General features: G+C 40.6%; 1 protein-coding gene across 1 annotated transcript in view; it reads left to right on the top strand.

Annotated features, from left to right (window-relative positions):
- ARHGAP42 (Rho GTPase activating protein 42) overlaps positions 1-27,774 on the top strand; it is a 349,865-nt gene that overhangs the window by 83,031 nt on the left and 239,060 nt on the right. The window contains exon 2 of the mRNA XM_010848229.1: positions 5,389-5,484. Within this exon, the coding sequence (XP_010846531.1) occupies positions 5,389-5,484 (96 nt within the window). The remainder of the gene's footprint in view (positions 1-5,388; positions 5,485-27,774) is intronic.

The following is a 27,774-nucleotide window of genomic DNA, read 5'->3' as shown; positions in this document are numbered from 1 at the left end:
CTACAACACGTATGTCTGCTTCTCTGAGTCTTACTTAAATCTAATCCCAGAGCAACCAGATTTCAAGAAAAACTGCCTTGGATCAGTGGACCAGCTGGTTGTACTTGTTCTAAGATAAATATAGCTAACATTGTGACAGTCATTCCGTTGATACTTCTAAAGTAACAAGTAACTGCAGCTCTTAAGTGTATGTGTAAGGAGATGTAATTAAATATTTGCCAAGTGTTTTGTATTTCTCTAATGAGGTTGAAGTATTTCTAATGAAATGAAGCTTTAATGTTTCATTAGCATCATCTAATCATGGGTGCTACAGGTTAACTCCTTGATACAAAAACATCGCTGGCTAATTAGAGCCTACTGTAATTTCTTCAAAGTTATAATGTGAATACATGTGAAGACACCCTATGCTTAAGTTGCAGGTTAGGTAAATAGAAAGGGCTGTGGTATGAGTGATGGTCATAGCATCTTTACTGTGTACAGCTTTGACCCCTAGTAAATGATATTCCTCCCCCTTCACCTTGAATGTAGCCAGGATGGGATTTTTCCCTTGTTTCTCCTCAAGTTCTAATAGATGGGGAGAAATAGGGAGAAGGAGACACTCTTGCCTAGACTAGATTCTCTGCTTGTCACATTTGAGACACTCTATCTTTCATTTTGTTTTTAAGAGAAATGTTAACTCCTATCATTACACAATTTGAGACTTTGAAATTTAACAATAAACTTTAAGAACTGAATTAGGTTTTACATTCAAGGTCCATGTAATCATATGTGAATCAGTTTTATTTACAAGGACCAGTACTTCTGTTTTGTGCATCTGACTGCTGTTTAGAAACTTTAGACAATTAGGGAAGAATGTGTTCCATGGAGTGATGTCAGTGAAAGGTGTTGTTCTTTTTAGTTCAGAATTACACTCAGTGGGGGATGGAGTCAAGATTAAAAGTATGATCTGGATTCCTCATTTTTCACATTGATCCATATGATTGCCAGAAAATATCATAAGATAATGTTGTCATATTTTTTACCTCATTGTTACTTTGGTTTTTGGAAAATGAGAACAAATAAAAGGAAAATGAGGATCCCAGGCACTTGAAAATAAGTAATTTTTTGAACTTCCCCTGTATTTTTGGAATTAATCTGAACTAGTTGAGAACCATATTTTCCTGTACAGTCCTGTCTCATTACGCTTCAAAGAGGATCATTCACGCATTCTTGATTCTTTCCAGCATTGAAATAGATGCCCATCCCTCATGCAGAAACACTGAATAATCAGGTAGTCTGTTACAGCTTGATTGCAGTACATCAAGAGAGAATTTGAAACTGCAGTCAACAGACTACTTTATTGAGCACTTGCCAAGGTTATCTGAGGCCTACTAGCTGCCAGCTTCATTCCTGAAAATTAAACTTTTCCTTTCTTTTTTGAGACGCTCAGCATGGAAATAGCCAACACTTTTTAAATGCTTTCGCTATGTGCCACTGTTCTGAGTGCTTCATCTGTATTAACTCACTCAGTCCTCACAGTGACCCTGGGAGATGGGTTCTGCTCCACTTAACAGATGAGGTCCAGAGGGGCTATGAAGGCCGCCCATGGCCATGCCACACTGCCTGGTAGAGGTGGGAAGCCAGTCCACATCATCTGCCACTGGAGCCCATACTCTGGATTGACGGTGGGCGCCTGTGTTCTTCTTCCGGACGGGAATCTGTACAGTGTCCTCACTGAGATCTCAGTGAAAAGATGAAGCAGCTTGCCTTTCTCAGTCGAGAAGCAAGGCTACAGGAAGCAAAGAATGGTCCTGGAAGACATGTTCTGTTGTGAGGGTTTCTGTCAGGAGTTTCCTGGGACAGAGCTTCCAGGTGGCTCCTTGAGTTTGCGGGGAGACGCACAGGAACTTGTGATGAGGGGAGAGAAGGAAGGCTATCTTTTCCAAGCTTCCTAAGCTTCCTGATGCATCCGTATTACCCACTACCCCTTCTCTGCTATAGGAATTCCATCTATGACTTCAAGTCCAGTTTAGCATAAGGACTATTATACATCATAGGTAGAAAAATAAATATGTACTACATGGAACACTTTTCCAATATCTCAGGAAGGGTGCCTGCACACAGCTCAGCTGAAAAATTATCCTAGGAGTCTGATTTGTTGTGTGTGTGTGTCTTCTCAGAACATTTACTAGAGGTGTTATGATTTCTTTACCCTTAGCCAGAGCTATGCAATGTCAGGTAACTGCATACCTTTGCACACACGGGTCCCTTCTGTCTGGTGTGTGCATGCTCAGTCGCTTCAGTCGTGTCCCACTCTTTGCAACCCTATGGACTCCTCTGTCCATTCATATTCTCTCCAGGGGATCTTCCTGATCCAGGGATTGAACCCGAGTCTCCTGTATCTCCTGCACTGTAAGGTGGATTCTTTACCGCTGAGCCACTAGGGAAGCCCCTTTCTGCCCGAAAAATCACTTGACTCTCTCACCTTTTGAGCTGAGCTTGAATGATAACAATTGATAGCATTTATTAAGTTGCCTTGGGAAAAGGACATGGCAACCCACTCCTGTATTCTTGCCTGGAGAATCCTGTGGACAGAGGAGCCTGGTGGGCTCCTGTCCACAGGGTTGCACAGAGTTGGACTCGACTGAAGTGACTTAGCAGCGGCAGCAAGTTGCCTAATATGTACCAGGCACAGACCTCACTTCATGTTTATAACAACCTCTGAGATCTATATTGCTTCTTTGTTGCAAAGGTAAGAAAAACAGGCTTTATGAAGGATGAGTGATTGCCTAAGGTCTCACAGCCAGCGAGGGAGGTCTAGGTCTGATGAAGCCTTTGTTTTCCTCATTGACTAACAATCCACTAGGGAGGCTCTTTCCAGTTTTCTTCCTGAGAACCCAAAGCAGGACCATTCTTGAGCTGGTAGATAGACCATTCCATTCCATTAAATTCAGAGTACTTCTTAGGTAGAATGTGCAGCTGGCCACAAACCTCTCTCCCTCTTTTGGGGAGAGGTGTTAGTTTGTGAGTAGTAATACCATCTTTCCAGAGCATGATTTATTTTTTAAAACAAGATTTAAGAAAATCTGTCTCTCATGTGTATGTGTGTGTGTGTTAAAAGCCTCTCTGAGGCTCAAGGCCTATGGTCTTCAGAATTGTCGGTGGTAGGGGTGTTGGTAATTTCTGGGTTCACATGGGGCATTAAGTGACTTTCGTGTTTGGAGACCTAGTTTCCTGTGGGTCCTTACTGTGATTGTTAAGTGGGCTTGAGGTTTCTGAGTGGTGGCTTTTTACAGTTAAGTCCTGGTGTCAGGCCTAGACACCAGGCCACAGTTCTTCTCTTAAAGAAAAAAAAAAAAAAAGATTCCAACTCTAGTTACAGTGGTAAGGAGGACTTTACTCAGGACTTGCTGTAGATATCAAGAGTGTTACAGTAGGGGAGAGGGTTCAGGTTCAACTCTGAATGCAACAAGAGCAAATGAGGATTTATGCAGCCAAGGAACCCTCTGAGTGGTGGGCCCTATCAGTGGATGGAAAATCACTAAGAGAAGACGTAAAGGGTTGGAGTGTTCTTGGTGGAGGCAGGTCGAGGACTTCAGCATCAGAGGTGGGGTGAGGAACTTGGTCAGATATCCAGTCGAGAATTTGTCTGCAGTGACTTGGCAGAATTTGTGCTAAAACTAGGATTGGTAGGCTCAGTGAGGATAGGGAGCCCAGGTAGAGGCCTGGACAAGAAGGAGGCTCCGAGGAGCCTGATTGAAGACTGGTCAAGGAGAGGGTCTTCGTCAGGTGTGACTGCTTGAATTCAATGTTATGCATTCAAGGTGGCAGATATGAATCCCTGGGAGATAACATTAAATGAAGTGTAGAGTGAGGGCCGTTTTTCACTGTAAAGTCTTCTTTTGAAATCAGAATAAAACTTCACCAAATTACCTCAACACGTATGAGATGCCTTTGAATAGAAAATTGACTTTGTGACTAATATGGATATATGTTCCTCTTAAGTTTCTAACATGCAAAAATCACACATATGTGATGTGTTCCCACCTATTCACCTTTCTGTATCTCATATCATCTGATGTATAATAGCTGTGCTCAGTGGGCTTCCCTGGTGGCTCAACTGTAAAGAATCTGCCTGCAGTGCAGGAGACGTGGGTTTGACCCCTGGGTCAAGAAGATTCTCTGGAGAAAGAAATGGCAACTCACTCCAGTATTCTTGCCTGGGAAATTCCATGGACAGAGGAGCCTGGTGGGCTACAGTCCATGGGGTCACAAAGAGTCAGACATGACTTAGCAACTAAACCACTACCACCAGAGTGACTTCTAGAAAAATGAGTATTCCTACTGGCACAGACTTCTGCGAAGGATTAGCATGGATGATCACAGTAGCCCTGAAAGGAGGGACCTTTAAAGCTGCCCTGATGCTGCAGTGTCAGATTGATTTTTAATTTTAGTTAACAAACATAAATAGTGCTTATTGTCAGACTCTGTTGTAAACGCTTTGCAAGTGTTATGTTAATTAATCCTCAGAAGAACCCTGTAAAGTGGTTATGCCACTGTCGTTCAGTCTTTATAGATGAGGAAACAGAGGCCCAGAGGAGTTTAAAAATTTTGCCCAAGGTCACATAATGAGTAAATGGCAGGACTTGGATTTCAACCCAGGCTGCCTGGCTCCAGCGTCTGCATTCTTAGTCTCTGTTAGGTTGCATCCTAGGCTTTTGCCTCCCAGGGATTCACTTCTTATTATTCTGGGCTTTTCTTTATTCTCTCCATGAATAGAGAATTATTCTTCTTCTGGATTTAGTTACTCTGGACTTTGTTCAGACTGAAGTCAGGACTGAGGAGTCTGTTTAACATGAGGTCTCCTATAAATCACAAGGTTATTCATAAACAACTTTTCAGGTGTATTTTCAACTTTTAAGGAGAATGTGTTTTTTGGTAAAAGCACATTCCCTGTCTCCTCCACAGTCTGTGTAGAATAACATCAGTGATACTTTCTAATCAAAGATTCGATGCTTCCCCCTCCATCCCCACTAGTAACCCCAGTAGAATTCTTTATTTCTTCTTCTCTTTTTTTTTTTTTTACTATAAATGGTGCATTTGTAGTGAATAGTAATTCTTTGATAAAAACTTTGGGAAATTGACTTCCAGAAAATGCACAACTAGCACCAAAACTTTCTTAAAGGGGCAGATCTCCTTTGGAAGCAGAAGAGATCTAATCCCTAAAACATTTCTTTTGTAGTCTCTTTAAATTTTGTTTAAATTTGTCAAGCTGGTATTGAAAAAGGTTCTGGTTAATATAGCATTAGCAGCAAAGTTATATAAATACATGTGGAAAATCTTGAGTATTTCATGGTATCTTCACCTTAGGATTTTTTAAAACTAAAGTTTTTAAACTTTTAATTACAGATCTGTCTATGGCAGTACAGAAATTTTCCCAGTCGCTGCAGGATTTCCAGTTCGAATGTATCGGTGATGCTGAAACAGATGATGAAATTAGTATCGGTAAGTACTGCTGTTTTTCAATATCCTAGGTAATAATTTTAAAAGTCTTACTTCAGATAGTAACTTCATTGAAATCAAACAGATAACACACACCCAAATAATGCTGCTGCTGCTAAGTTGCTTCAGTTGTGTCCAACTCTATGCAGCCCCATAGACAGCAGCCCTTCCTTCTCCAGTGCATGAAAGTGAAAAGTGAAAGTGAAGTCGCTCAGTAAGTGTCCGACTCTTCGTGACCCCATGGACTGCAGCCTACCACACTCCTCCGCCCATGGGATTTTCCAGGCAGGAGTACTGGAGTGGGTTGCCATTGCCTTCCCCACCCAAATACTAAGTATGTCAAATATTCTGACTTTGATAAAAGCGTAAGGGTGATTTTTGGTTGCTGTGGAAGAGTGTTATAAATTGTTTTAAAATTGAGGTTTGTGGTTTTTTCCATAAGGAAATTAATCATTGTATAATTCAGTTCAGCCCTTTGAGACGATGTGGATAACATCCTTTTTTCTTGCCTAAAAGTGAATCATTCAGGGAATTACTGGGCAGTCCAGTGTTAAGACTCTTCATTCTCATTGCCCAGGGCCTGGGTTCAATATCTGGTCTAGGAACTAAGATCCCACAGCAGCAGGTTGTGGCAAAAACAAAACAAAACAGAAAACAAAAGTGAATCATTCATTCAAACAAATACATATTGGTTATCTACTATTAAATATACAAGGTATTAGTTTAAGAATTATCTCACTTTTTTTAATCTTACTACTGATTTCTCTTTTAACTTCAGTATTAAGAAGTTTTAACTTATAAAACTTATAAATATTGAAACTTATAAAGTTTCAATATTAAGAAATACTGAAGTTAAAAGAGAAATCAGTAGTAAGAGAAAAAAGTATCAGTCATGATATGTTAACCAATATTAGTGTAGGACAGAGAACATTACTGGGATCAGGAGACTTGAGACTTAATCTGGTTTTCCCTCATATTTAGCAATCCAACCCTGGTGAAAGCATGCCCCTTCCTGAATCGGGTGGTTTCATTTCCCATTAGGGAAAAGATTGGGTTTCGTGATCTCAAGTTTTATCTGTAGCTGAGTTTTTACTGGATGAAGGTCTGGTTCATGTAGCATTCTTTCCCCCACATTTTAACAATCCCTACTTGTCAGTTTGCAGACATGGGGTCAATCTGTAGGTTGGGTTAGAGTCAGGCAGTCAGCTGTGCCGAGTGGCTTCAGTCGTGTCGGACTCTTTGTGACCTCATGGACTGCAGCCCACCAGGATCCTCTGTCCATGGGATTTTCCAGGCAGTCAGGAGACTGTATAAAATATGTGTATATATTTTAGAGAATAATATATCAAGTGTACTCACAGTCCAGATAAAAATAGAATATTGTAAGGATTTACAATAGACTCCTGAACTGTAATATGTATATGATACACGTGGCGATATCATTGAATGCTGACTGTGATTCAGAAGGTCTCAGGTGGAGTGAGGTTTCCGCATTTCTTACACACTTGAAGGCTGGTCCACGGACCTCTCTTTGAGTAGCAGGACTTTGAAATCCCTGACATGCTTCTCCACAATCTTATTTCTCTCCTTCTGAATTTTCTTTTTCTTTTATAGTTTTGTCAGGTATATACGTATTTCTCAATATTTTTATTGTTTTTGAAAACCTGAAGTATTAAGTCCAAACCCCACTGTGGAAGGAAAGGGCTCTCAAGAAGAAAAGCTGGAAGAGTTTCTGATTCCTTGGGTGGCTTTAGCTTGTGACCATCACTAAGGTCCCTTCTGGAGAAGTCACCTGCCCGTCCACAGACACGCTGCTCCTGCTGTGGGGTTCACGTCGTATGGACCCTGAGTGGCCAGGCCAGGCTCTTGCAGAGGCCCCTGCCAGACAGTCGATGATTTGCCCACCCCTTGGTACTCGGGTGTGGAGGTGGCTGGTGTTAGGATCGCCAGTGGCTCCCTCCGCCCTCAGGTTTGTGGAGGAGGGTGGCTGAGCCTGACTTGGTGGAGGTGTAGGTAGGGAGCCTCTCAGAAGGAGGAGAGGGCTGCCAGGTGGACCCCCGGCAACATGACTTCCTCCTATTTACAGGACGAGTGGGGCATGGCGCGTCAGGGGTCACATGACACCCGCAGCCGGAACGATGGTGTCATCCCTTGTGTCGCTTCGTGACGTCTATATCATAAGTGTCTAGCCCCCAACATAGGTTTTGTAACACACACCTCACAGACAAAACCTAGATTTTATTACTAAAATGTTAATATAGTAGCATTGTTATTTAGAAAAAAGAAAGAACACTCACATACTCATATAATGGCAGTTATTTCCACTTAGTAATGAGACTGTAAAAAGCAGAGACATTATTTTGCCAACATAGGTCCATCTAGTCAAAGCTATGGTTTTTCCAGTAGTCAGGTATGGATGTGAGGTTTGGACCCTAAAGAAAGCTGAGCACCAAAGAATTGATGCGTTTGAACTGTGGTGTTGGAGAAGACTGTTGAGAGTCCCTTAGACTGAAAGGAGATCCAACCAGTCCATCCTAAAGGAAATTAGTCCTGAATATTCATTGGAAGGACTGATGCTGAAGCTGAAACTCCAATACTCTGGCCACCTGATGCGAAAAACTGACTCATTGAAGACCCTGATGCTGGGAAAGATTGAAGGCGGGAGAAGGGGACAACAGAGGATGAAATGGTTGGATGGCATCACTGACTCAATGGACATGAGTTTGAGTAAGCTCCAGGAGTTGGTGATAGACAGGGAGGCCTGGCGTGCAGCAGTCCTTGGGGTCACAAAAAGTTGGACATAACTGAGCAACTGAACTGAATGAGACTATAAAGTGCAAGAAGACAGAGGCCAGAGGTCTTTTCCTTTGTTTTTCTTCTTTCAGTCATTTCACTTTAGCACCTGATCCAGGGTCTGACTCTTGGTAAACTCTTGGTTAAATTGTTGAATAAATGACATAATTTCGCTTATAAACTTTATTTTTTTCATTTATGTGTATCTTTTTCTAATATAATTATATATAGTTATACTGCATATAGCTATATATTATATGAAATTTATTTCTTCTTTATAAAGAGATTTATAGAAAATACTTCTGGATTTTTTATAGGTATTATACTTTTTCATTTTATGATTTTAAAATATTACATAGGTTTTTATACATGAATTTGTGACATACTCTTTTTGGTACATTCAGGTTGCTTCTAGTTCGTCTTTTTACTTTTTAACAGTACAATAAATACATTTCTTCATAATTTCCATTAAGTTTTTTACTTAAAAAACTTTTTTGAAGCCATATGGTGTAACAGCAGAGGTAGGGGACTTTAATCACTACGCTCTTCAACCGTGCAGGTGGGTCGACGGTAGGCAGTTTTCCCTGGCTGTGGTGAACTTGATATCTCAACTGTGCTGTCTGTTTCCACTTTGACTGAATGGATGTTATTATTTTGGCTCTTGCAGTTTAGATTGGAAAGGTGTGAACTGATCAGGATATGAAGGCTTATGATTGTTGTTTAGTCGCTAAGTCGTGTTGACTGTTTGTGACCCTATTGACTGTAGTCTGCCAAGCTCCTCTGTCCATGGAATTCTCTAGGAGAGAAGACTGGAGTAGGTTGCCATGCCCTCCTCCAGGGGATCTTCCTGGGATCAAACTTGCATCTCCTGCATTGGCATGAGGATTCTTTACCACTGAACCACCAGGGAAGCCAAGACTATGATAGGCAATGAATATTAAGTTCCAATGCTTTCAGGGCTTTTTGGAATTAGATCCAAGCTGGGCAAGTGGAAGGTGAATACTACATAGGGGAAAGATATTATTAAATATTTTTTAATTATTAATAATTTTAAATTATTATATTACTATTTTTATTATTTTTTAGTTATTCGCTATTTTTAAATCAAGAGACTTATTTAGCTCCTACTGGGAATCTGATTTAAACACCAATGCTTTGATAGGAAAACCTAACTTAGAGCACAGAGATTTATAAACAAAAATTATCTCTGAAACTATTGTAAAAATATAGATATATTCCCATATCCTCACCATTCAGCACTTTTTATCCTTTTACTACACCACCAAATACACTGTAAATTGTTAAAAATAACATGTATACCTGTGGCGGATTCATTTTGATATTTGGCAAAACTAATACAATTATGTAAAGTTTAAAAATAAAATAAAATTAGAAAAAAAAAATAACTAGGATATAATAAAAAAAAAAAAGACTGTGAGGCTACCACAGCTGTTGTACCGAGGACAGTGATCTCGGAATGTATCCCTGAGAATAATGGGTAAGGCTGGTGTGGATGAGTGCAAGAGCTATCGTTACCTTCATCAGCTCCACTTCCACATGGGAAGATGCAAAGTTTCGGCTGTCTTTATTTTTTTTTTTTAATTTATTATTATTATTATTTTTTATTTATTATTATTTTTTTTTTAATTAAAAATTTCAGGTATACACGTGCTTGTTGAAGCCCCAGTTTCAGGTTCTTCTTTATTCTTCTGACTTAATGAAAGAGGCGTGAAGTGGGGACAGCTGTGAAGGTTCACGCTAAGTAACAGTCACAATATCCTCAGCCAGAGCAGCCTTGAGACTTACAATGATGTAACCACTGCAAACAGTGACTTACAAAAAAAAGCTCATCTTTTATAAGCAAGCGGTGTCTCTGCAAAATAATTTATAAAGACATTTGTGAACTTTTCTGTGTACAAGTTATGGTGGTGAGAGTGGGTGAAAGATGAGTAAGATGTCTGCTTTCAGTGTGCTTATAGTAGAATAAGGTGAAAAACAGATTTTGAGCAAAGTAAGGAAAAGAGAGTGCTGTTACTATATCAGGGTCACAAGTGAACCTGTGCAAGCTGTTCCGGGAGTTTGTGAGATGTGTGGGCCTGTGTCTGTCCCATAAATCAGACGCACTCTTCAGCTGTCCCCGTGTGCTCCCACCCTTCTGGCCATGTGCTTGCTGGTTTGTTTGTTTGTTTTCTTGGTGCCAGTGAGACATTGCTGGCTTGGAAGGAAGCAAAATGGGATTAGTCGTCTGGGACCCAGTGGGGAATTCCTATGGCTCACAGAGCAGGTCAGTTGTTTCCAGACTGAAGTGCTAAGCAGCACAGCACCCTGCACTCTACGTGTAGCACCTCCTTCTCACCCTAGAGCAGCAAGAAGCCAGTCCTCCTCCCTCCTCTGAGGATGGTTGAGCTGCCCCTGAGCATTTGATTGCTTCCTTTTATCTGCCCCCCACGGTGCTGGCCCAATGGGAGGCCATCCAGCTTAACTTCCTACAGCTGTTCTAATTGTCCATTTTTTATGCTGCTTTGTTTTTCTGGACTGAGGAAAGACGCTGAGTTAGAAATACGTTAGGACTTGATTAGCTGGACACTTGGGGCTTAGAAACTGATGATGGAGGAGAGAAGAGTGATCACAAACTGGCGTAAGAGTCAGTGTTCCTCAAATAACATATTTATATGGTTAGTTGTTGTTTAGTTTCTCTTTGTGTCCCCAGGCTCCTCTGTCCATGGGATTTCCCAGGCAAGAATACTAGAGCAGCTTGCCATTTCCTTCCCCAGGGGATTTTCCTGGACCAGGATTTAAACCTGCGTGCCCTGCATTGGCAAGCAGATTGGGGCAGACTAGATACAAAATGTATCTATTGCATAACCATAATTATACAGAAGATAATACCTGCTGCATTAACCCTGGTACATACCTGGAAATTGATGATGTTATGTGTCCATCCCTAAAACCTTACTAGTAGTTAATAAAATACTCTCTACAGAACATAAAAACACTAGTCTTTTGAAAACTCTATAGTGGTTCATTCAAGCAAGTAGAAGCTCAAAGATATTACTGTGAATCTATCTGAGGTGGTGGTTTTTACTCGGTTAATTTAGCACTTTAGAGTATGGGATAATAAAGGTCTGTAAATCTTAGTGTATCACTTCAGAATTTATGTCCATACCAAGTTTGGGGCTTGTAAGTGACTATATTTTTTTTCCTGCCTATTCATGCCTATAGTTTGAAAACACTTTTAACCAAGTCTTAAAAGAAGTCTAGATTAAAAACAAAATCAAATATTGTTAGTCATGCTGAACCAGTGCCAGTAAAAATATTAGTCATTAATATGAGGCAAAGCTCATTCATTCTATGTAATCTTGGAAACTATTGGAAAGTCCAGTTGTGGTTTGTCATAAACAGCTTGGTTAGTGATGTTCTGTGATGGCCTATCGCAGTGCTCAGGAAAGTCCTGGCCCATATGACCTTTGCACTCAAGAGATTAAACATTTACCAGGAAGGAGAGGCAGTTTGCTAGTAAATATTTTAGGTGGGGACTTTCTACTTTAGACACACCTAAAGAGAAAATTCCTTTGGTAGAGACAGGCAACATCCAACCGCTTGTCAACTAAGGTTATTGCTCTTAACTCTGAGTGGAGAAATGAGGCCATCAAGTAGGTGATTCAGATCAAAATATATTTCATAATAATTGTCCAGATAGGTCTGACATAACTCATGTGTCTGTGTTCAGGTCTCTGTTTTGAATGCAGATATGCAGACATAGCCATAACAGTGGTGAGTGCTTAGTAGTTCTTAGAATGAAGAGCATAATATATTTTTTAAAAGCCCTTTTACATGAAAGTCTACATGTGAATCATATCTGTACATATTGACAGATGGTAACTTGAACTCTTAAGTTTTCTATACTGAATTGGCTGGAGTGTGCCTTATATTTTGAATTCTTTTCTGACTTTAGGAGACTGCATTGAAAGGTAAGATTATAGGAGACGAATTTAAAATACTGACCTTTTATGTCACAGGAACTTTATTGTATCTTCCTGAGCAAACAGTGCTTTACCCAGGTGCAAATATTTGTTGTTAGATTACCTTTCTGAAGCTAAGTGTGCACCAGTGTAACACAGTGATTAAGTGCAATTGCCCAAGAATATGAACAGAAGCCTGAAACTGATCATTAATGCCTTCTCAGAGGGTGTGAAGTAGAAGACATTTTTCAGGGGAGTATTTGAAAATTATTTTCCTTTTCCTTGTTAGAGGAATTGTGCTTAGTTGCTCACTCGTGTCGGATTTTTTGCAACCCCATAGATTGTAGCCTGCCAGGCTCCTCTGTCCATGGAATTCTTCAGGCAAGAATCCTAGAGTGAGTAGCCATTCCCTTCTTCGGGGGATCTTCCAGACCCAGGGATTGAACGCAGGTCTCCTGCATTGCAGGCTGCCCGCAAATGCATAAATCTTTATCAAATACATCCATTGCCTTTGAGAATGCATCTCTTAGGTCTCATGGAAAGGTAGTGTTTGATCCAATTTTCCAAGTTATAAACAAGAATATGGTCTAGTGTGGGAGGTATGCAAACAGTTTTCTTTGTGTGTTTTGAGAGGATTCCTTTATAGAATAGAAACACTTTGAGAAATAGGAGCCTATATTTCAGATTAAAAAGGATCAATATATTTATAAATCCCAGGAAATTCACTTAAACAATAAAACATAAATAAAATCATAAATGGTTTTAGCTAAGAAAAAAACATACCTATTTTCTTCAACTTAAACTAATAAAATTCAGTTATTAAGCTACTAAATTGAAAATGCTTCTGTAAAGACTTTCCTAAGGATTCAGTTATGAGCTACAAATCCTCATCCATAGCTATCACTACTATCTGATGATGGCAGGATGCATAAGGTAGAGCATGGCCTGAAACTCTTCTTGGGCCTCTCTTAGGAAAAAGTTAGCAAACTAGAGACAATGCCATTACCAACCATAGCTGAACTGTTTAAAAAAAAAACCTGCGATTTTATTAAATTCTAGGAAACAAATTACCTTCTCATTTGCTGAGTCAAAAGAAAATCCATCAGTTATTGCAGACCGTCATTACAACCCACTTAAATGTGGTTATATAAATCAGGAAGTCCTCTATTAGAGTGGAACATTTCCAAATGCCTAAATTGTTTATATAAATAACATTTTCTTTTGAACTCTGTGGAGAAAGCATATTTGACTTTTTATGGCTCTCAGTTGGACAATTGAATTATTGTTTTCCATTTTCTTTTACCACCCTTATTTTTGCACCCACACAGAAACCACCCACAATTAAGGATTGAAACAGCTGGGAAAGTTGCACATTTCAGGTGGAGTTCCTGTCTTTAAAAAAACATGCCATTTGGGAGAGATGTTTTCATCATATTATCTCCATATTTTAAAGAACTTCATTTGATTTAATTTGAAATTCAAAGGCTTAGATTGTTTTTCCAGAATCTGAAATAAAAAAAAAGAAACTTTTCATGTTAAAAGGCACATCTAAAAGAAAAAAAAAATTGTCTTTTAATTTATTGATGTACATTAGAACCCCTTTCTGTCTTTTGTGAGTTGTTCTACTAAACAAAAAGTGGTTGGTTTTTTCATAGTAAACGCAAGTCTCTTACCTTCTCCAGCAAATTATATGCCCTTTGAGGTCAGAACGTTTTCTCACATTTAGATTCCTGCAAAATTCTTTAGCACCTTGTTTGTAGCAGAAGCTTAGTAAATATTTATTACATAAAAATCCACCTGGAAAATCTAGTAAATGTTTATAGAAACAAATCACTTTAAGGTACATAAATAAAATTTTAGGATCATATGTTAAAAAATAAAATATGTACATATTTGCATATATCTAGATGATTCTTTTCAGCATGGTAATAAACTAAATTTTGAGAGGGAAAATATATATTATAGCCATCCCTCAGTATTCACAAAGGGTTGGTTTCAGGAGCTTTCATGGATACCAAAATTCTTAGATGCTCAAGCCCCTTATGTAAAGTGGTGTAGTGTTTGCATGTAACTTACACAGTCCTCTTGTAAATATACTTTGTTATCTCTAGTTTAGTTATAATACCTAACACAATATAAACACTACGCAAGTAGTTGTAATTTTGATGTAAGTGCTATATAGATAGTTGCCAGCAAGTGGCAAATTCAGGTTTTGCTTATTGAAAAATTTTGGAATTTTTTTATCCTCAAATATTTTCAGTTCACAGTTGGTTGAATCTGACTGAGGGTACTGAACCTGTGGATACAGAGAGTCAACTGTATTTATTCACAAATATAGCACAGACATATATGCAGCTTTTGTATATAATTGAGAATGATTTGGAACAAATATCTTAATATTTGTAAATATCTGGACCAGAGCTAAATGTTTTAATATTCTTTAGTTTATTCAATGTTTGCTGACTACCTATTAGGTGAGCAGCTCTGTGCCCATCCCCAGTGACCTGGTGGTGAAAGAGTAGTCAGAGCCTTTGCCCTTACGGAGTGTACAGACTAAGAGATAAACTGGGAGCAGTATCTTTTCTTTAGAGGACAACATGACTTAAAAAAGGCTATTTCAGGGTGATTACAGGTTTGCTGATTACTTTCCTTATGTAGGGGGCTTCCTAGGTGGTGCAGTGGTAAGGAATCCACCTGCCAATGCAGGAGACACAAGAGATGTTTCCCTGGTTCAGGAAGATCCCCTGGAGGAGGAAGTGGCACCCCATTCCAATATTCTTACCTGGAAAATTCCATAGACAGAGGAGCCTGGTGGGCTACTGTCCATGGGACTGCAAAAAGCTGGACATGACTTAGCATGCACACATAAAAGCTTCCTTATATGGAACAAAGGGAATTTTTAGAAATTGGTAAGTAACTTGTGCTGAGCAAGCCAGGGTGATTGGTTCACCTGCTGCTGCTACTGCTAAGTTGTTTCAGTTGTGTCTGACTCTGTGCAACCCCATAGACGGTAGCCCACCAGGCTCCCCCGTCCCCGGGATTCTCCAGGCAAGAACACTGGAGTGGGTTGCCATTTCCTTCTCCAATGCAAGAAAGTGAAAAGTGAAAATGAAGTCGCTCAGTGGTGTCCGACTCTTCATGACCCCATGGACTACAGCCTACCAAGCTCCTCCATCCATGGGATTTTCCAGGCAAGAGTCCTGGAATGGAGTGCCATCGCCTTCTCTGAGATAGGCCTTATTTTTTTGGGAAAGCCAGAGTGGAAACTTAAGTTTTGGCTTGGTGATGTGGAGTTTTGCACAGTTAGCACAGTTCAGTCACTCAGTCATGTCCAACTCTTTGGGACCCCATGGACTGCAGGACAACAGGCTTCCCTGTCCATCACCAACTCCTGAAAGAGAGAAAGAGAAGTGAAGTCGCTCAGTCATGTCTGGCTGTTTGCACCCTGTGGATTGTAGCCTACCAAGTTCTTCTGTCCATGGGATTTTCCAGGCAAGAATACTGGAGTGGGTTGCCATTTTCTTCTCCAGAAGCTTGCTCAAACTCATGTCCATCGAGTCGGTGATGCAATCCAACCATCTCATCCTTTGTTGTCCCCTTCTCCTCCTGCCTTCAGTCTTTCCCAGCATCAGGGTCTTTTCCAAGGAGTCAGTTCTTCACATCAGGTGGCCAAGGTATTGGAGTTTCAGTTTCAGCCTCAGTCCTGCCAATGAATATTCAGGACTGATTTCCTTTAGGATTGACTCATTTGACCTCCTTGTAGTCCAAGGGACTGTCAAGAGTCTTTTCCAACAGCACAGTTCAAAAGCATCAATTCTTTGGCGCTCAACTTTATAGTCCAACTCTCACATCCATATATGACCACTGGAAAAACCATAGCTTTGACTAGACAGACATTTGTTGGCAAAATGATGTCTGTGCTTTTCAATATGCTGTCTAGGTGACAGTTTTTCTTCTAAGGAGCAAGTGTCTTTTAATTTCATGCCTGTAGTCACCATCTGCAGTGATTATGGAGCCCCCAAAAATAAAGTCTCTCACTGTTTGCATTGTTTCTCCATCTATTTACCATAGAGTAATGGGACCGGATGCCATGATCTTAGTTTTCTGAATGTTGAGTTGTAAACCAACTTTTTCTCTCTGCTCTTTCACTTTCATCTAGAGGCTCTTTAGTTCCTCTTCACTTTCTGCCATGAGGGTGGTATCATCTGTATATCTGGGGTTATTGATATTTCTCCCAGCAATCTTGATTCCAGCTTGTGCTTCATCCAGCCTGGCATTTTGCTTGATGTGCTCTGGCATAGAAGTTAAATAAGCAGGATGACAATATACAGCCTTCATGTGCTCCTTTCCAAATTTGGGACCAGTCTGTTGTTCCAGGTTTGGTTCTAACTGTTGCTTCTTGACCTGCATACAGATTTCTTGGGAGGCAGGTTAAGGTGGACTGGTATTCCCATCTCGTGAAGAATTTTTCACAGTTTGCTGCCATCTACATAGTAAATGGCTTTGGTGTAGTCAATAAAGCAGAAGTTGGAAATCTGTTGGTTTTTCTATGATCCAGCAGATGTTGGCAATTTGATCTCTGGTTCCTCTGCCTTTTCTAAATCCAGCTTGAACATCTGGAAGTTCACGGTTCATGTACTGTTGAAGCCTGGCTTGGAGAATTTTCAGCATGACTTGGCTAGCACATGAGATGAGTGAAATTGTGCGGTAGTTTGAGCATTCTTTGGCATTGCCTTTCTTTGGGATTGGAATGAAAACTGACTCTTTCCAGTCCCGTGGCCACTGCTGAGTTTTCCAAATTTGTTGGCATATTGAGTACAGCACTTTCACAGCATCATCTTTTAGGATTTTTAAATAGCTCAGTTGGAATTTTCACCTCCACTGGCTTTGTTCGTAGTGATACTTCCTAAGGGCCACTTGACTTGGCACTCCAGGATGTCTGGTTCTAGGTGCGTGATCACACCATCCTGGTTCTCTGGGTCATTAAGACCTTTTCTGTATAGTTGTTCTGTGTATTCTTGCAACCTATTAATATCTTCTGCTTCTATTAGGTCCTTACTGTTTCTGTCCTTTATTATCCTCATCTTTGCATGAAATGTTCCCTTGGTATCTCCAATTTTCTTGAAGAGATCTCTAGTCTTTCCCATTCTGTTTGCATTGATCACTATTTCTTTGTGTTGATCACTGAGGAAGGCTTCCTTATCCCTCCTTGCTATTCTTTGGAACTCTGCATTCAAATGGTTATCTCTTTCCTTTTCTCCTTTGCCTTTTGCCTCTCTTCTTTTCTCAGCTATTTGTAAGGCCTCCTCAGACAACCATTTTGCCTTTTGCATTTTTTTCCCCTTCTGTACAGTGTCATGAACCTCTGTCCATTGTTCTTAAGGCACTCTGTCTTTCAGATCTAATCCTGTGAATCTATTTGTCACTTCCACTATATAATTGTAAGGGATTTGATTTAGGTCAAAGTGGTTTTCCCTACTTTTTTCAATTTAAGTCTGAATTTGGCAATGAGGAATTCATGATCTGAGCCACAGTCAGCTCACAGTCTTGTTGTTGCTGACTGTATAGAGCTTCTCCAACTTTGGCTGCAAAGAATATAATCAATCTGATTTCGGTGTTGACCATCTGGTGATGTCCATGTGTAGTGTCTTCTCTTGTGTTGTTGGAAGAGGGTGTTTGCTATGACCAGTGTGTTTTCTTGGCAAATTTGTTAGCCTTTGCTCTGCTTCCTTTTGTACTCCAAGGCCAAATTTGCCTGTTACTCCAGGTATCTCTTGACTTCCTACTTTTGCCTTCCAGTCCGCTATAATGAAAAGGACATCTTTTTTGGGTGTTAGTTCTAAAAGGTCTTGTAGGTCTTCATAGAACTGTTCAATTTCAGCTTCTTCAGTGTTACTGGTTGGGACATAGACTTGGATTACCATGACACTGAATGGTTTGTCTTGGAAACAAACAGAGATCATTCCTTTGTTTTTGAGATTGCACCCGAATATTGCATTTTGGACTCTTTTGTTGACTTTGGTGGCTACTCCATTTCTTCTGAAGGATACTTGCCTTGAAGTATGAAGGATACATCTGAATTAAATTTGTCCATTCCAGTCCATTTTAGTTCACTGACTCCTAAAACGTGAATGTTCACTCTTGCCATCTCCTGTTTGACCACTTCCAATTTACCTTGAATCATGGACCTAACATTCCAGGTTCCTATGCAATATTGTTCTTTTCAGCATAGGTTTACTTCCATAACCAGTCACATCCACCCCTGGGCTTGTTTTTGCTTTGGTTTTGTGGAGTTTTGCACAGGTGACCCCATTTTCAGCCTTAGCTGGTTATTTTAACCAGCCAAAGAACCAGAGATTAGAGTACGAAACTTGATTTTGTAGCTTTCTTCCATTTTTTTTGACCTGTTTATGCTTCTATTTCCTACTGATGAAACTTATTTATTCTCTAGATATTCAAGTGCTAACCACATCTAAGATACCATCTATGGCTTAAGTAATTTGTATTTGTTTTCTTTGGATGCATGTGTGCATGCTAAGCTGCTTAAATTGAGTCTGACTGTGTGCTGCCCTGTGTGCTGTAGTCTGCCAGGCTCCTCTGTCCATGGGATTCTCGTGGTGAGAGTACTGGAGTGGGTTGCCATCTGATCTTCCTGACCCAGGGATCAAACTCATGTCTTTTAAGTCATGTGCTTTGGTGAGTCATCTGGGAAATCCTTTCCCTTGGTGACCAGCATTAAATACCAGTTACAGTTCAGTCGCTATTGTGTCGAATGCTATAAATGTAAAATACATTATGCTAAGAGAATATATTTAAGATAGACCAGGGCTGAAAGTGAAAGACGAGAGTGAAAAAGCTGCCTTGAAACTCAATATTCAAAAACTAAGATCATGACATCTGGTGCCATCACTTCATGGTGAATAGATGGGGAAACAATGAAAACAGTGAGAGACTTTATTTTCCTGGGCTCCAAAATCACTGCAGATGGTGACTGCAGCCATGACGTTAAAAGATGCTTGCTACTTGGAAGAAAAGCTATGACACACAGAGACAGCATATTAAAAAGCCGAGGCATTACTTTGCCAACAAAGGTCTGTCAAGATGGAGCTATTTTTTTTCTAGTAGTCATGTATGGATGTGAGATTTGGACTATAAAGAAAGCTGAGCGCCGAAGAATTGATGCTTTTGAACTGTGGTGTTGGAGAAGACTCTTGAGAGTCCCTTGGACTGCAAGGAGATCCAACCAGTCAATCCTAAAGGAAATCTGTCCTGAATATTCATTGGAAGGACTGAAGATTGAAGGCTGGTGGAGAAGGGGACGACAGAGGATGGGATGGTTGGATGGCATCACTGACTTGATGGACTTGAGTTTGAGCAAGCTCTGAGTGTTGGTGATGGACAAAGAGGCCTGGCGTGCTTAGTCCATGGGGTTGCGAAGAGTTGGACGCGACTGAGCGACTGAATTGAACTGAAGTCTGGTTAAGTGAGTAGTAAGATGAAGGAAAACCATTCTAGAAAAGTGATATTTAAATCAGTCTTAAAGTAGCTAAAGGGGAATAGGATGGACACTTTAAATCTAGCTAAGGGATGAATGAAGGCGTAGGGAAGGAAAGGAGACAGCCAAGGGGGAAAAAAGATTATGTTTTTTGAAGGTTATGGGCAGGTAGACAAGAGCTAGGAGGCCATTGCTTGGCATTAATCAGAGAAATGACATATTTGCATTTAAAAAGATTACTCTGACTGCCTTATGGAACATTTAAGAAGGCTGCCCCAGATGAACTTTCTACAATGTTGTACTTGGCCATTTCTCTGGGTTTATGTGCAGGAGAAAATGTTACAGGGAAGAAGAAACTATGACTCCATCTTGCTTCCTGTTGCTTTTGTTATGGTGTCTATACATAATGTTCAGCCTCGGGGAACCATGCCCCTCTGCCTGAATGGTGAACCAAAGTGCCTTTGTTCAGGGAACTAGCCTGACCCTGTCCACTGCTGAAAGGCTGTGAGAAAGAAGAGCTTAACACATCTCTATTCCGAGTCTGCATATTCCAGGAGATATTTGCACAATTAACACCCTTTTTACTTTTCTTCCTTACCTCCTTCCCTCTCTTTTCTGTAAAAGAAACTGGCATCCAGACCCGGATAAGATGGTTACTTTTTGATCCCAGTCTACCATCTTGTCGGTCTGCTGACTTTCTAAATAAAGTCACTATCCCTTGCCCCACTACTTCGTTTCCCGTTTATTGGCCTGTCTTGCAGCAAGCAGAGTGACTTTGGACTCGATAACAAAGATAGGGCATGGGAAGCTTGGCTTTAGAGCTTAACAATGTGAATACTTGGTTGGTCTGTTTTAATGCACTTGCACTGAGCCACAGAACCACTTTTGGGGTATATTTCTTTTAAGTATGAATAGAATGGCCTTGGTAAAATGACCTTGGAATCATATGATTAGTTTATACTTTTAAGTCTGAAGGAAGGCATACTCTTGATGACATTTTCATCATAATTTTTTGCATAATAACAGAAATATGTTTTATTGCATGTCCGTAAATATCAGGTATCGGAAAGGTAAGCCATGGCCCATGTGTGTGGTAGGTGCATAGTTTGCACTTTTGTTGGTTCAGTTTCTGCTTTGCTTAATAGAGTTTATCCACTGTGTAAATTCTATATCCACTTTGAAAACAGCTTTTGAAGACAGTATTGTGTCACAGTTATCTTCTTGGTGTGGAGTATATATTTTTCTATTTTGGAGCTTCATTTCTTTAGTTCTAGGATAATTCTTGTACTTTCTTTATGTACATGTGAGAGTGGGAAGTTGCACAAGCTATTTTTATTACTTTTTTTTTTTTTTTAAATTTTCAGAAAACACTACTTCTAACAGAAATGTTAGCTTGGTTTCTTAGAATCCCAAGCTTAATATCTTAGAGTAGAAAGAGACCTTGGAGAATATGAGAGCTAAATCTGTCATGTTGATTTCAGTTCAGTTCAGTCGCTCAGTTGTGTCTGACTCTTTGCAACCCCGTGAACCGCAGCATGCCAGGCCTCCCTGTCCATCACCAACTCCCAGAGTCCACCCAAACCCATGTTCATTGAGTCGGTGATGCCGTCCAACCTTCTCATCTTCTGTCGTCCCCTTCTCCTCCTGCCCTCAATCTTTCCCAGCATCAGGGTCTTTTCATGTTGACTTAGGCGAAATGATTTTATAAAGTCACACAAGTATTAGAACTTTGATTGCCTGGCTCCTAGGTAATGCACTTTGACTGTGAGTTTACTTGTCCATTCATTCAGTAAAGCATGTGTGATTTGTTAGACACTGTTTGGGTGCTGGAGACACATCAGTGTGCAAAAGAGAAAAAGAAAACATCCCCACCCTAATGGGTTTGCCGTTTGTTAGGGGAGTTAGATGATAAAATATATAACTTTATTATATATTAAGTTTGACAATAAGTGCTATAGAGATACAAAAAGAAAGGAGATTGCTTAAAAGTTTTCTTCAGCATTTTTAATATACAGGTACCTAATTTTAAGATCGTGATTTTACTGTAAACTGCCTATAATATGAACTTCATTTTACCCTCCATTCCCTGTGTGATCAATAAAATTTTCATGACCATGTGAGCATTGACCTGTTTCTAGATTTGAACCAATTGGTGCAAAAGACATAAAGGTGCCTTCCTAGTCAGAGTACAAGGATTGGTTTCCGGAGAATATCACAGAGGGCTTAGCCACATAGTCTCAAGTTTAGTTTGCATGTCCTCAGGAGACACTTCAGGCCTGATTGAAGCTGCCTTTATAAGAAGTTAATTCTGGACTGAGTATATGTGATAAATTATAGCACGGAAGTTTGGCCAGTTCAGAGTTGAGTCAGAGATTGCCTTCGTCAGCATTTTTTAATGGACTGGAAGAGAACCTTTCTAAATGTGAATGAAATCATAAAAGTTACAGTTAAGTTCTGACGTTAAGAGGTTTGGACCAGACAGGCAACAGTCCTGAAGACTCTGTCTGAAATAAGTGAGTTAGAAGGCAGGGCATGGGCACTCAGAGACTAATAGAAAACTCACTGACAAAAGGCAGGGACAACAAGGAGCAATGGACACAGATTTGGGAGGAAGAAAGCAAGAAAGCAGTTAAATAACAGGCCTGTAAAGGAAAGAAAAGCTCACCCTGGATAGTTACCAAGGAATATGTGGCTGGGACAAGAGCTAATCTGGAGTAATCTCCCAGTCATTGGGAGAATGATGGGTGCTGAGTCATGGTTGGAGGGCTGTAGGGAGAGGAGGTTTGGGGCCTTCCCGAGTCTTAGGACTCAGACATAGTGTGTGTGTCCTCCAGAACAGTGAGGGCTATGAGTCTACTTCTGCCGTTGAAAGTACAGATTTGCTCTCAAGGACAGTGTTACAAAGCTCAGTTTAAAAAATTACACACACACACATATGTATATACTGCTTTAATTCCTCATCCAAAGCATGCCTTCCTACCCCAACCCACCAAAGTCAACAATTGTCAGCTGCCTACCATCAGAGTCACCGATGGGGAGCCTTAAAATGTTGATTCTTGAGCTCCACCCCCAGATGTGAACTAGGGTAGAATCCCCTGGGTTGAGAGTTTAGGAGCCTTTCATTTTATGGAGATACTTAGTGTCTTACATAGCCTGTGGAAACCACTACTCTAAACAATATATCTGTGCTTTATACCGAGGGAAGGAGGCACAGCTGGGGAGGGTACTAAAACTGGGAAAAAGTCTGTTCCAGAGGTGTGCTCCGTGGGTCACCAGACCCCTGATGCCCAGCATTTTGCTATTGGAGCCACTGAGGCCGTAGAAGCCATGTGTTTGTGGGGAAACCTGGTCATCTGTTGCTCCATTTTCCTTCACAACCTAGAAAAAGTTTTGGTTTATGCAGACAAAATATCTACCTAACTGCCTATCTATTTTAGAATGAGAGACAGTGTTCATGGGCTAGTGTAGATGCTATGCGGATTTCTCGGGGATGAAAAACACAATCAGCTTTTCAAATTAAAATCACATATAAGATGTGACTTAGTTTGTGTTCATATAGATGTTGGGTTCTTTAAAATTCCCTACTAACAATATTTTCTGAATGCAAAGAACCTTCTCTGGTACATACAAACATGAATAGGATCTTCGTGTATCCTTATTAAGCTTAGAAAATACAAGGGGGTCTAAAAATAGCTTTGTGATACAGTCATTGTAATACTCAAGAGAATGTGCTGAGTGCTTTAGGTATAATAGTAACAGAAATGCTGTGAGATCCCCAGCGCTGGAAAAAGGGACATCAGAAGATGCTCAGAAAGAAGGTGATATTTTAACTGGGTCCTAATGTCTAGGTAAGGGCCAGTTTAGGATATGTGTATTAAAGGAAAGACATGGAAGCGGGATACTATAGGAATGTTGGTGTTGCTGCTGCTGAGTCACTTCAGTCGTGTCCGACTCTGTGCGACCCCATAGATGACAGCCCACCAGGCTCCCCCGTCCCTGGGATTCTCCAGGCAAGAACACTGGAGTGGGTTGCCATTTCCTTCTCCAATGCATGAAAGTGAAAAGTGAAAGTGAAGTCGCTCAGTCATGTCCGACCCTCAGTGACCCCATGGACTGCAGCCTTCCAGGCTCCGCCGTCCATGCGATTCTCCAGGCAAGAGTACTGGAGTGGGGTGCCATTGCCTTCTCCGATAGGAATGTTAGTAGTTTCAAAGTCCTAAGTTAGACATTAGAAGTAGTAACATCTCAGGGTAACATAATTGGAAAGGTACTTGTTATGGCTGTGTCATGGAAGCCTCAAATCATTTGAAGCCTCAGCACTTTGGACTTGATTCACTCATTCAGCTTTTGAGTTGGATAATGACATAATCAAAGGTGCACTTTAGGAATTTTATTCTGACCATTAGTGCATATGGTGAGTTGGAGCTGTAGGAGCTGGAAAACCAGTAACTAGGCTGTTGTAGTAGTACTGCAGAGATGAAGTGTTTCCCTTACATGGGTTTGGGGAAGCGTAGAGGAGAGAGAGCAGCAGCCTTTGGTGATGGAATGTGTGGCAGGAAGGACTGAGGATAACCCATCACTTGAATTACAGGAGAGTTGTGTCCATTTATATGTTTGTATGTGGCCAGTGTTCCTGGGGGTGGAGCAGAATCATGAGTTAAGTTTTGGTACAAGTTAAGTTTTGAGATTCAGACAAAATTCCTAATGGAAATTCCGAGGATGTATAATTAGATTTGTTAAATTTAGAACAGTGAGGTGGTGTTGTGGGACTCTGCCTCGAGTAGAGGGACATTGTGTAAGTTTCAGGTGAGCTAATCTGAATTTAAAGTTTAGCTCTGCAAGCCATTGGCTCCATGACCTTGCATACTATTTAACCTGGATATGTCAGTTTAATATTTGAAAAACAGGAGAATGGCTGTGGAAGATCTGGGAGTTTTAGTTGTGAGTGCCTCCCAGGGTGTTTTGAGGATGAAATAGCCGTGCACCATGCTGGTGTGGGTACCCAGTCTGCTGTTTCCCCAGCCCTGTCTTCCAGCTCTTTCTCCTTCATGAGGATGGTCTTCAACTGGAGTCACTTTGGGACTAGAAGGAAAAATAGCTTGTAAGGAGAGAGGGTGATGGTGGGGAAGTCAGAGATAGGGAGACAGAAAAGTATAGCTGGAGATGGAAAAGGGTGAGACCGGAGGCTTGATGGAGAGCTGTAAACTTTCGAGAGGAAGAGGGCCCTTCCTCTGAGACAGGCAAGTTGAGGAGAATGAATGGAGACAGTGTTGATCAGAGAAGCAGGAGGCCAGGCCATCTGTTGTGAGCGAGGGAAGTTTGGGGCTGGGTTCTTGAGAAAAGAGAACATTCTTCTTAGATAGCCACTGTGGGAAATAAGATTAGGAGTAAACTAGAGTTGAAGAAAAAGACTGCCAGGAAGCAGAGGGGTTAGATCGCTTGACCTCTTCGTGTTCTTGTGGGTGTGTAAATGACAGAAGCGAGGAGGTCATTGGGGGTTAAGAGGTTGTGGAAGAGAGAGGTTGCATATTGGACGAGGACGCAGATGTCTGAAGCTTCAGTAGGTGGTGGCAGGAGGTTTGGGTGCAGAGGAGGAGGATGATGGGGGTGCTCGAGGCTTTGTGGAATGTGAAGGAGTGTTAGGAGGTCAGTTCCTGACGGCAGTAAGGATTGGAGGCGGGTACTTGGTGTAAGTGCTTGTTTGTCAGCAGCAAGTTACTGACTGTTCCCTTTAAGCCCGGATACTTGGCACCTGATTATCCTCTGAGCACAAATAGCTCTGGCTCTGTTTGCCTTTAGAGATGATAAGCCTGTTATTTCCTGTAATAAAGCTGGGTAGTAGGCTGGCACTACCTTTTATCCACTTACCTCCTTTGGCAATAATGATTTGCTGGAGGAGAACAGACTTTGGAATCAAACAGTCAGAACTGAATACTTGCTTCTCCACTTACTAACTGTGATATCATCGGACAAACTACACCAGCTGATTGCCCCTTTGCTCATGTGCAAAATGAAGATAACGCTTACTTCCGTACCTCATATCATTGAGTTCAGCTCTGCCCGTCATTAGCTCCATTCAATGACCCAGTTTATGTAGCATCTCTACCTTTTGGAAGAGGTGCTCCAAAATGGGAGTGGTCTATATCTTAGGAAAATGCTTTCTGAATTGGGAGTTGTTTTGGCTTTGGGAAACAGGTCAAACACCACAAAACAAGAGCTAAGACAAAGTAACATCAGAATTGCACAGTGCTTTATTTTTTAACTAACATGTGTGCCTGGAAAGAAAACTAAATGAATATATGTGACTTACAGACCATGTTATACACAACAATGTTTACTATATCAACACAAAATTTCTAGTTAAAAAAAAAAAAAATCTTAACTAGGAATCAGATGAAATTAATTTGAAGAAATGAGTAGCTTGATGAAGTCGTGAGAGAAAGCAGCTGGAATCAAATTTTGGAATTGTGTAAAAGTGAAAGGCTGCCTTTCTGTATTTGTATGTATTTATTTGTCAAGACTTGGACTTATGTGAATTATTATTTACTTTATATCTAATTATTATTTGCTTTATATCTAAATCTTACTTTATATCTTGTTATATGAAATAACAAATCTTGTCTATATATCTACATAATCTATCTGTCTGTATAGAGAGAAAATATTAGAATTCTCAAGCTCCTGGTAATTTGACAGTTTTAAAGCAGATCTTACTAAAAAGTCCTATTCCTATTCAGAGAGACTGTATGAAGGAAAATCACTAGACCTATAGTCTAGAATTATTTCTGTGCATCCATTGTGACTTTCATCTTGGCATCATAATTCTCCTGTATTTTAGTCGTTATCTTAACAATCTATAACAGTAGTAGCAGCAGTAGCTTTCATTTGTGGGTGAAGCCCCTGGTTTATAGGACATACAGTTTTTTTTCAGTCTAGTTGTTAAACCAGTGAGGAAAAGAGAAGCCAGACTGCGTATCTGGTTAGACCAGAAAAGAGTGAAAGGTTAACAGTTTGGCCACAAGTTTTGAATCTCAGCCCAAAGGTGCAGTGACAGTTAATGTTCGGACCCATATTGATCAATCAAAGTCTACCAGAGGTTAGTGCCTGGGGACCCGAGGAATGTGTGAACCCAAGTATGGAGGGAGGTGCTAGGATCAGGAGTCGGGAATTTAAAAGGAGACTGTATTACTGGTTATAACCCCTGCAAAAATCTGGGTACTCTTAGAGGATCAACAGGAACAAGAGAAAGCAGGAAGCAATCACTTGATATTAAGCCAGTGGATTCCAAAGTGAGGATTCTGCCCTTGAGCCTGTTCGACATCTGCATTGGCATCCGAGTACTGCCCAGATGGCTGATAGCTCAGCTGATGGAAGAATGGAGCAAGTGAAGAAGCAGGGACAAGGCAGCTCCTAACTCTGGGCAAAGTCCCTGGTCAACTAGACAAAAGTTTAATTTTATAACTGTTTTCATTTGCAGGCTCTGCATTTCTTCCAGTTCTTTAATACTTAATTAGAAAATTACACAGTGATAGTAATTTCTTCTTACTAAAATAATATCTACTATGAAGCAGAAGCTATTAAGAAAAGGTGGCAAGAATACACAGAAGAACTATACAAAAAAGATCTTCACAACCCAGATAATCATGATGGTGTGATCACTCACCTAGAGCCAGACATCCTGGAGTGTGAAGTCAGCACAGCACATAGAAAGTATCACTATAAACAAAGCTAGTGGAGGTGATGGAATTCCAGTTGAGCTCTTTCAAATCCTGAAAGATGATGCTGAGAAAGTGCTGCACTCAATATGCCAGCAAATTTGGAAAACTCAGCAGTGGCCACAGGACTGGAACAGGTCAGTTTTCATTCCAATCCCAAAGAAAGACAATGCCAAAGAATGCTCAAACTACTGCACAGTTGCACTCATCTCACAAGCTAGTAAAGTAATGCTCAAAATTCTTCAAGCCAGGCTTCAGCAATACATGAACCATGAACTTCCAGATGTTCAAGCTGGTTTTAGAAAAGGCAGAGGAACCAGAGATCAAA

Source organism: Bison bison, unplaced genomic scaffold (assembly GCF_000754665.1).
Source record: "Bison bison bison isolate TAMUID 2011002044 unplaced genomic scaffold, Bison_UMD1.0 scf7180017864262, whole genome shotgun sequence".
Lineage (NCBI taxonomy): Eukaryota > Metazoa > Chordata > Mammalia > Artiodactyla > Bovidae > Bison > Bison bison.
This window is presented reverse-complemented; position numbering and strand designations above follow the sequence as displayed.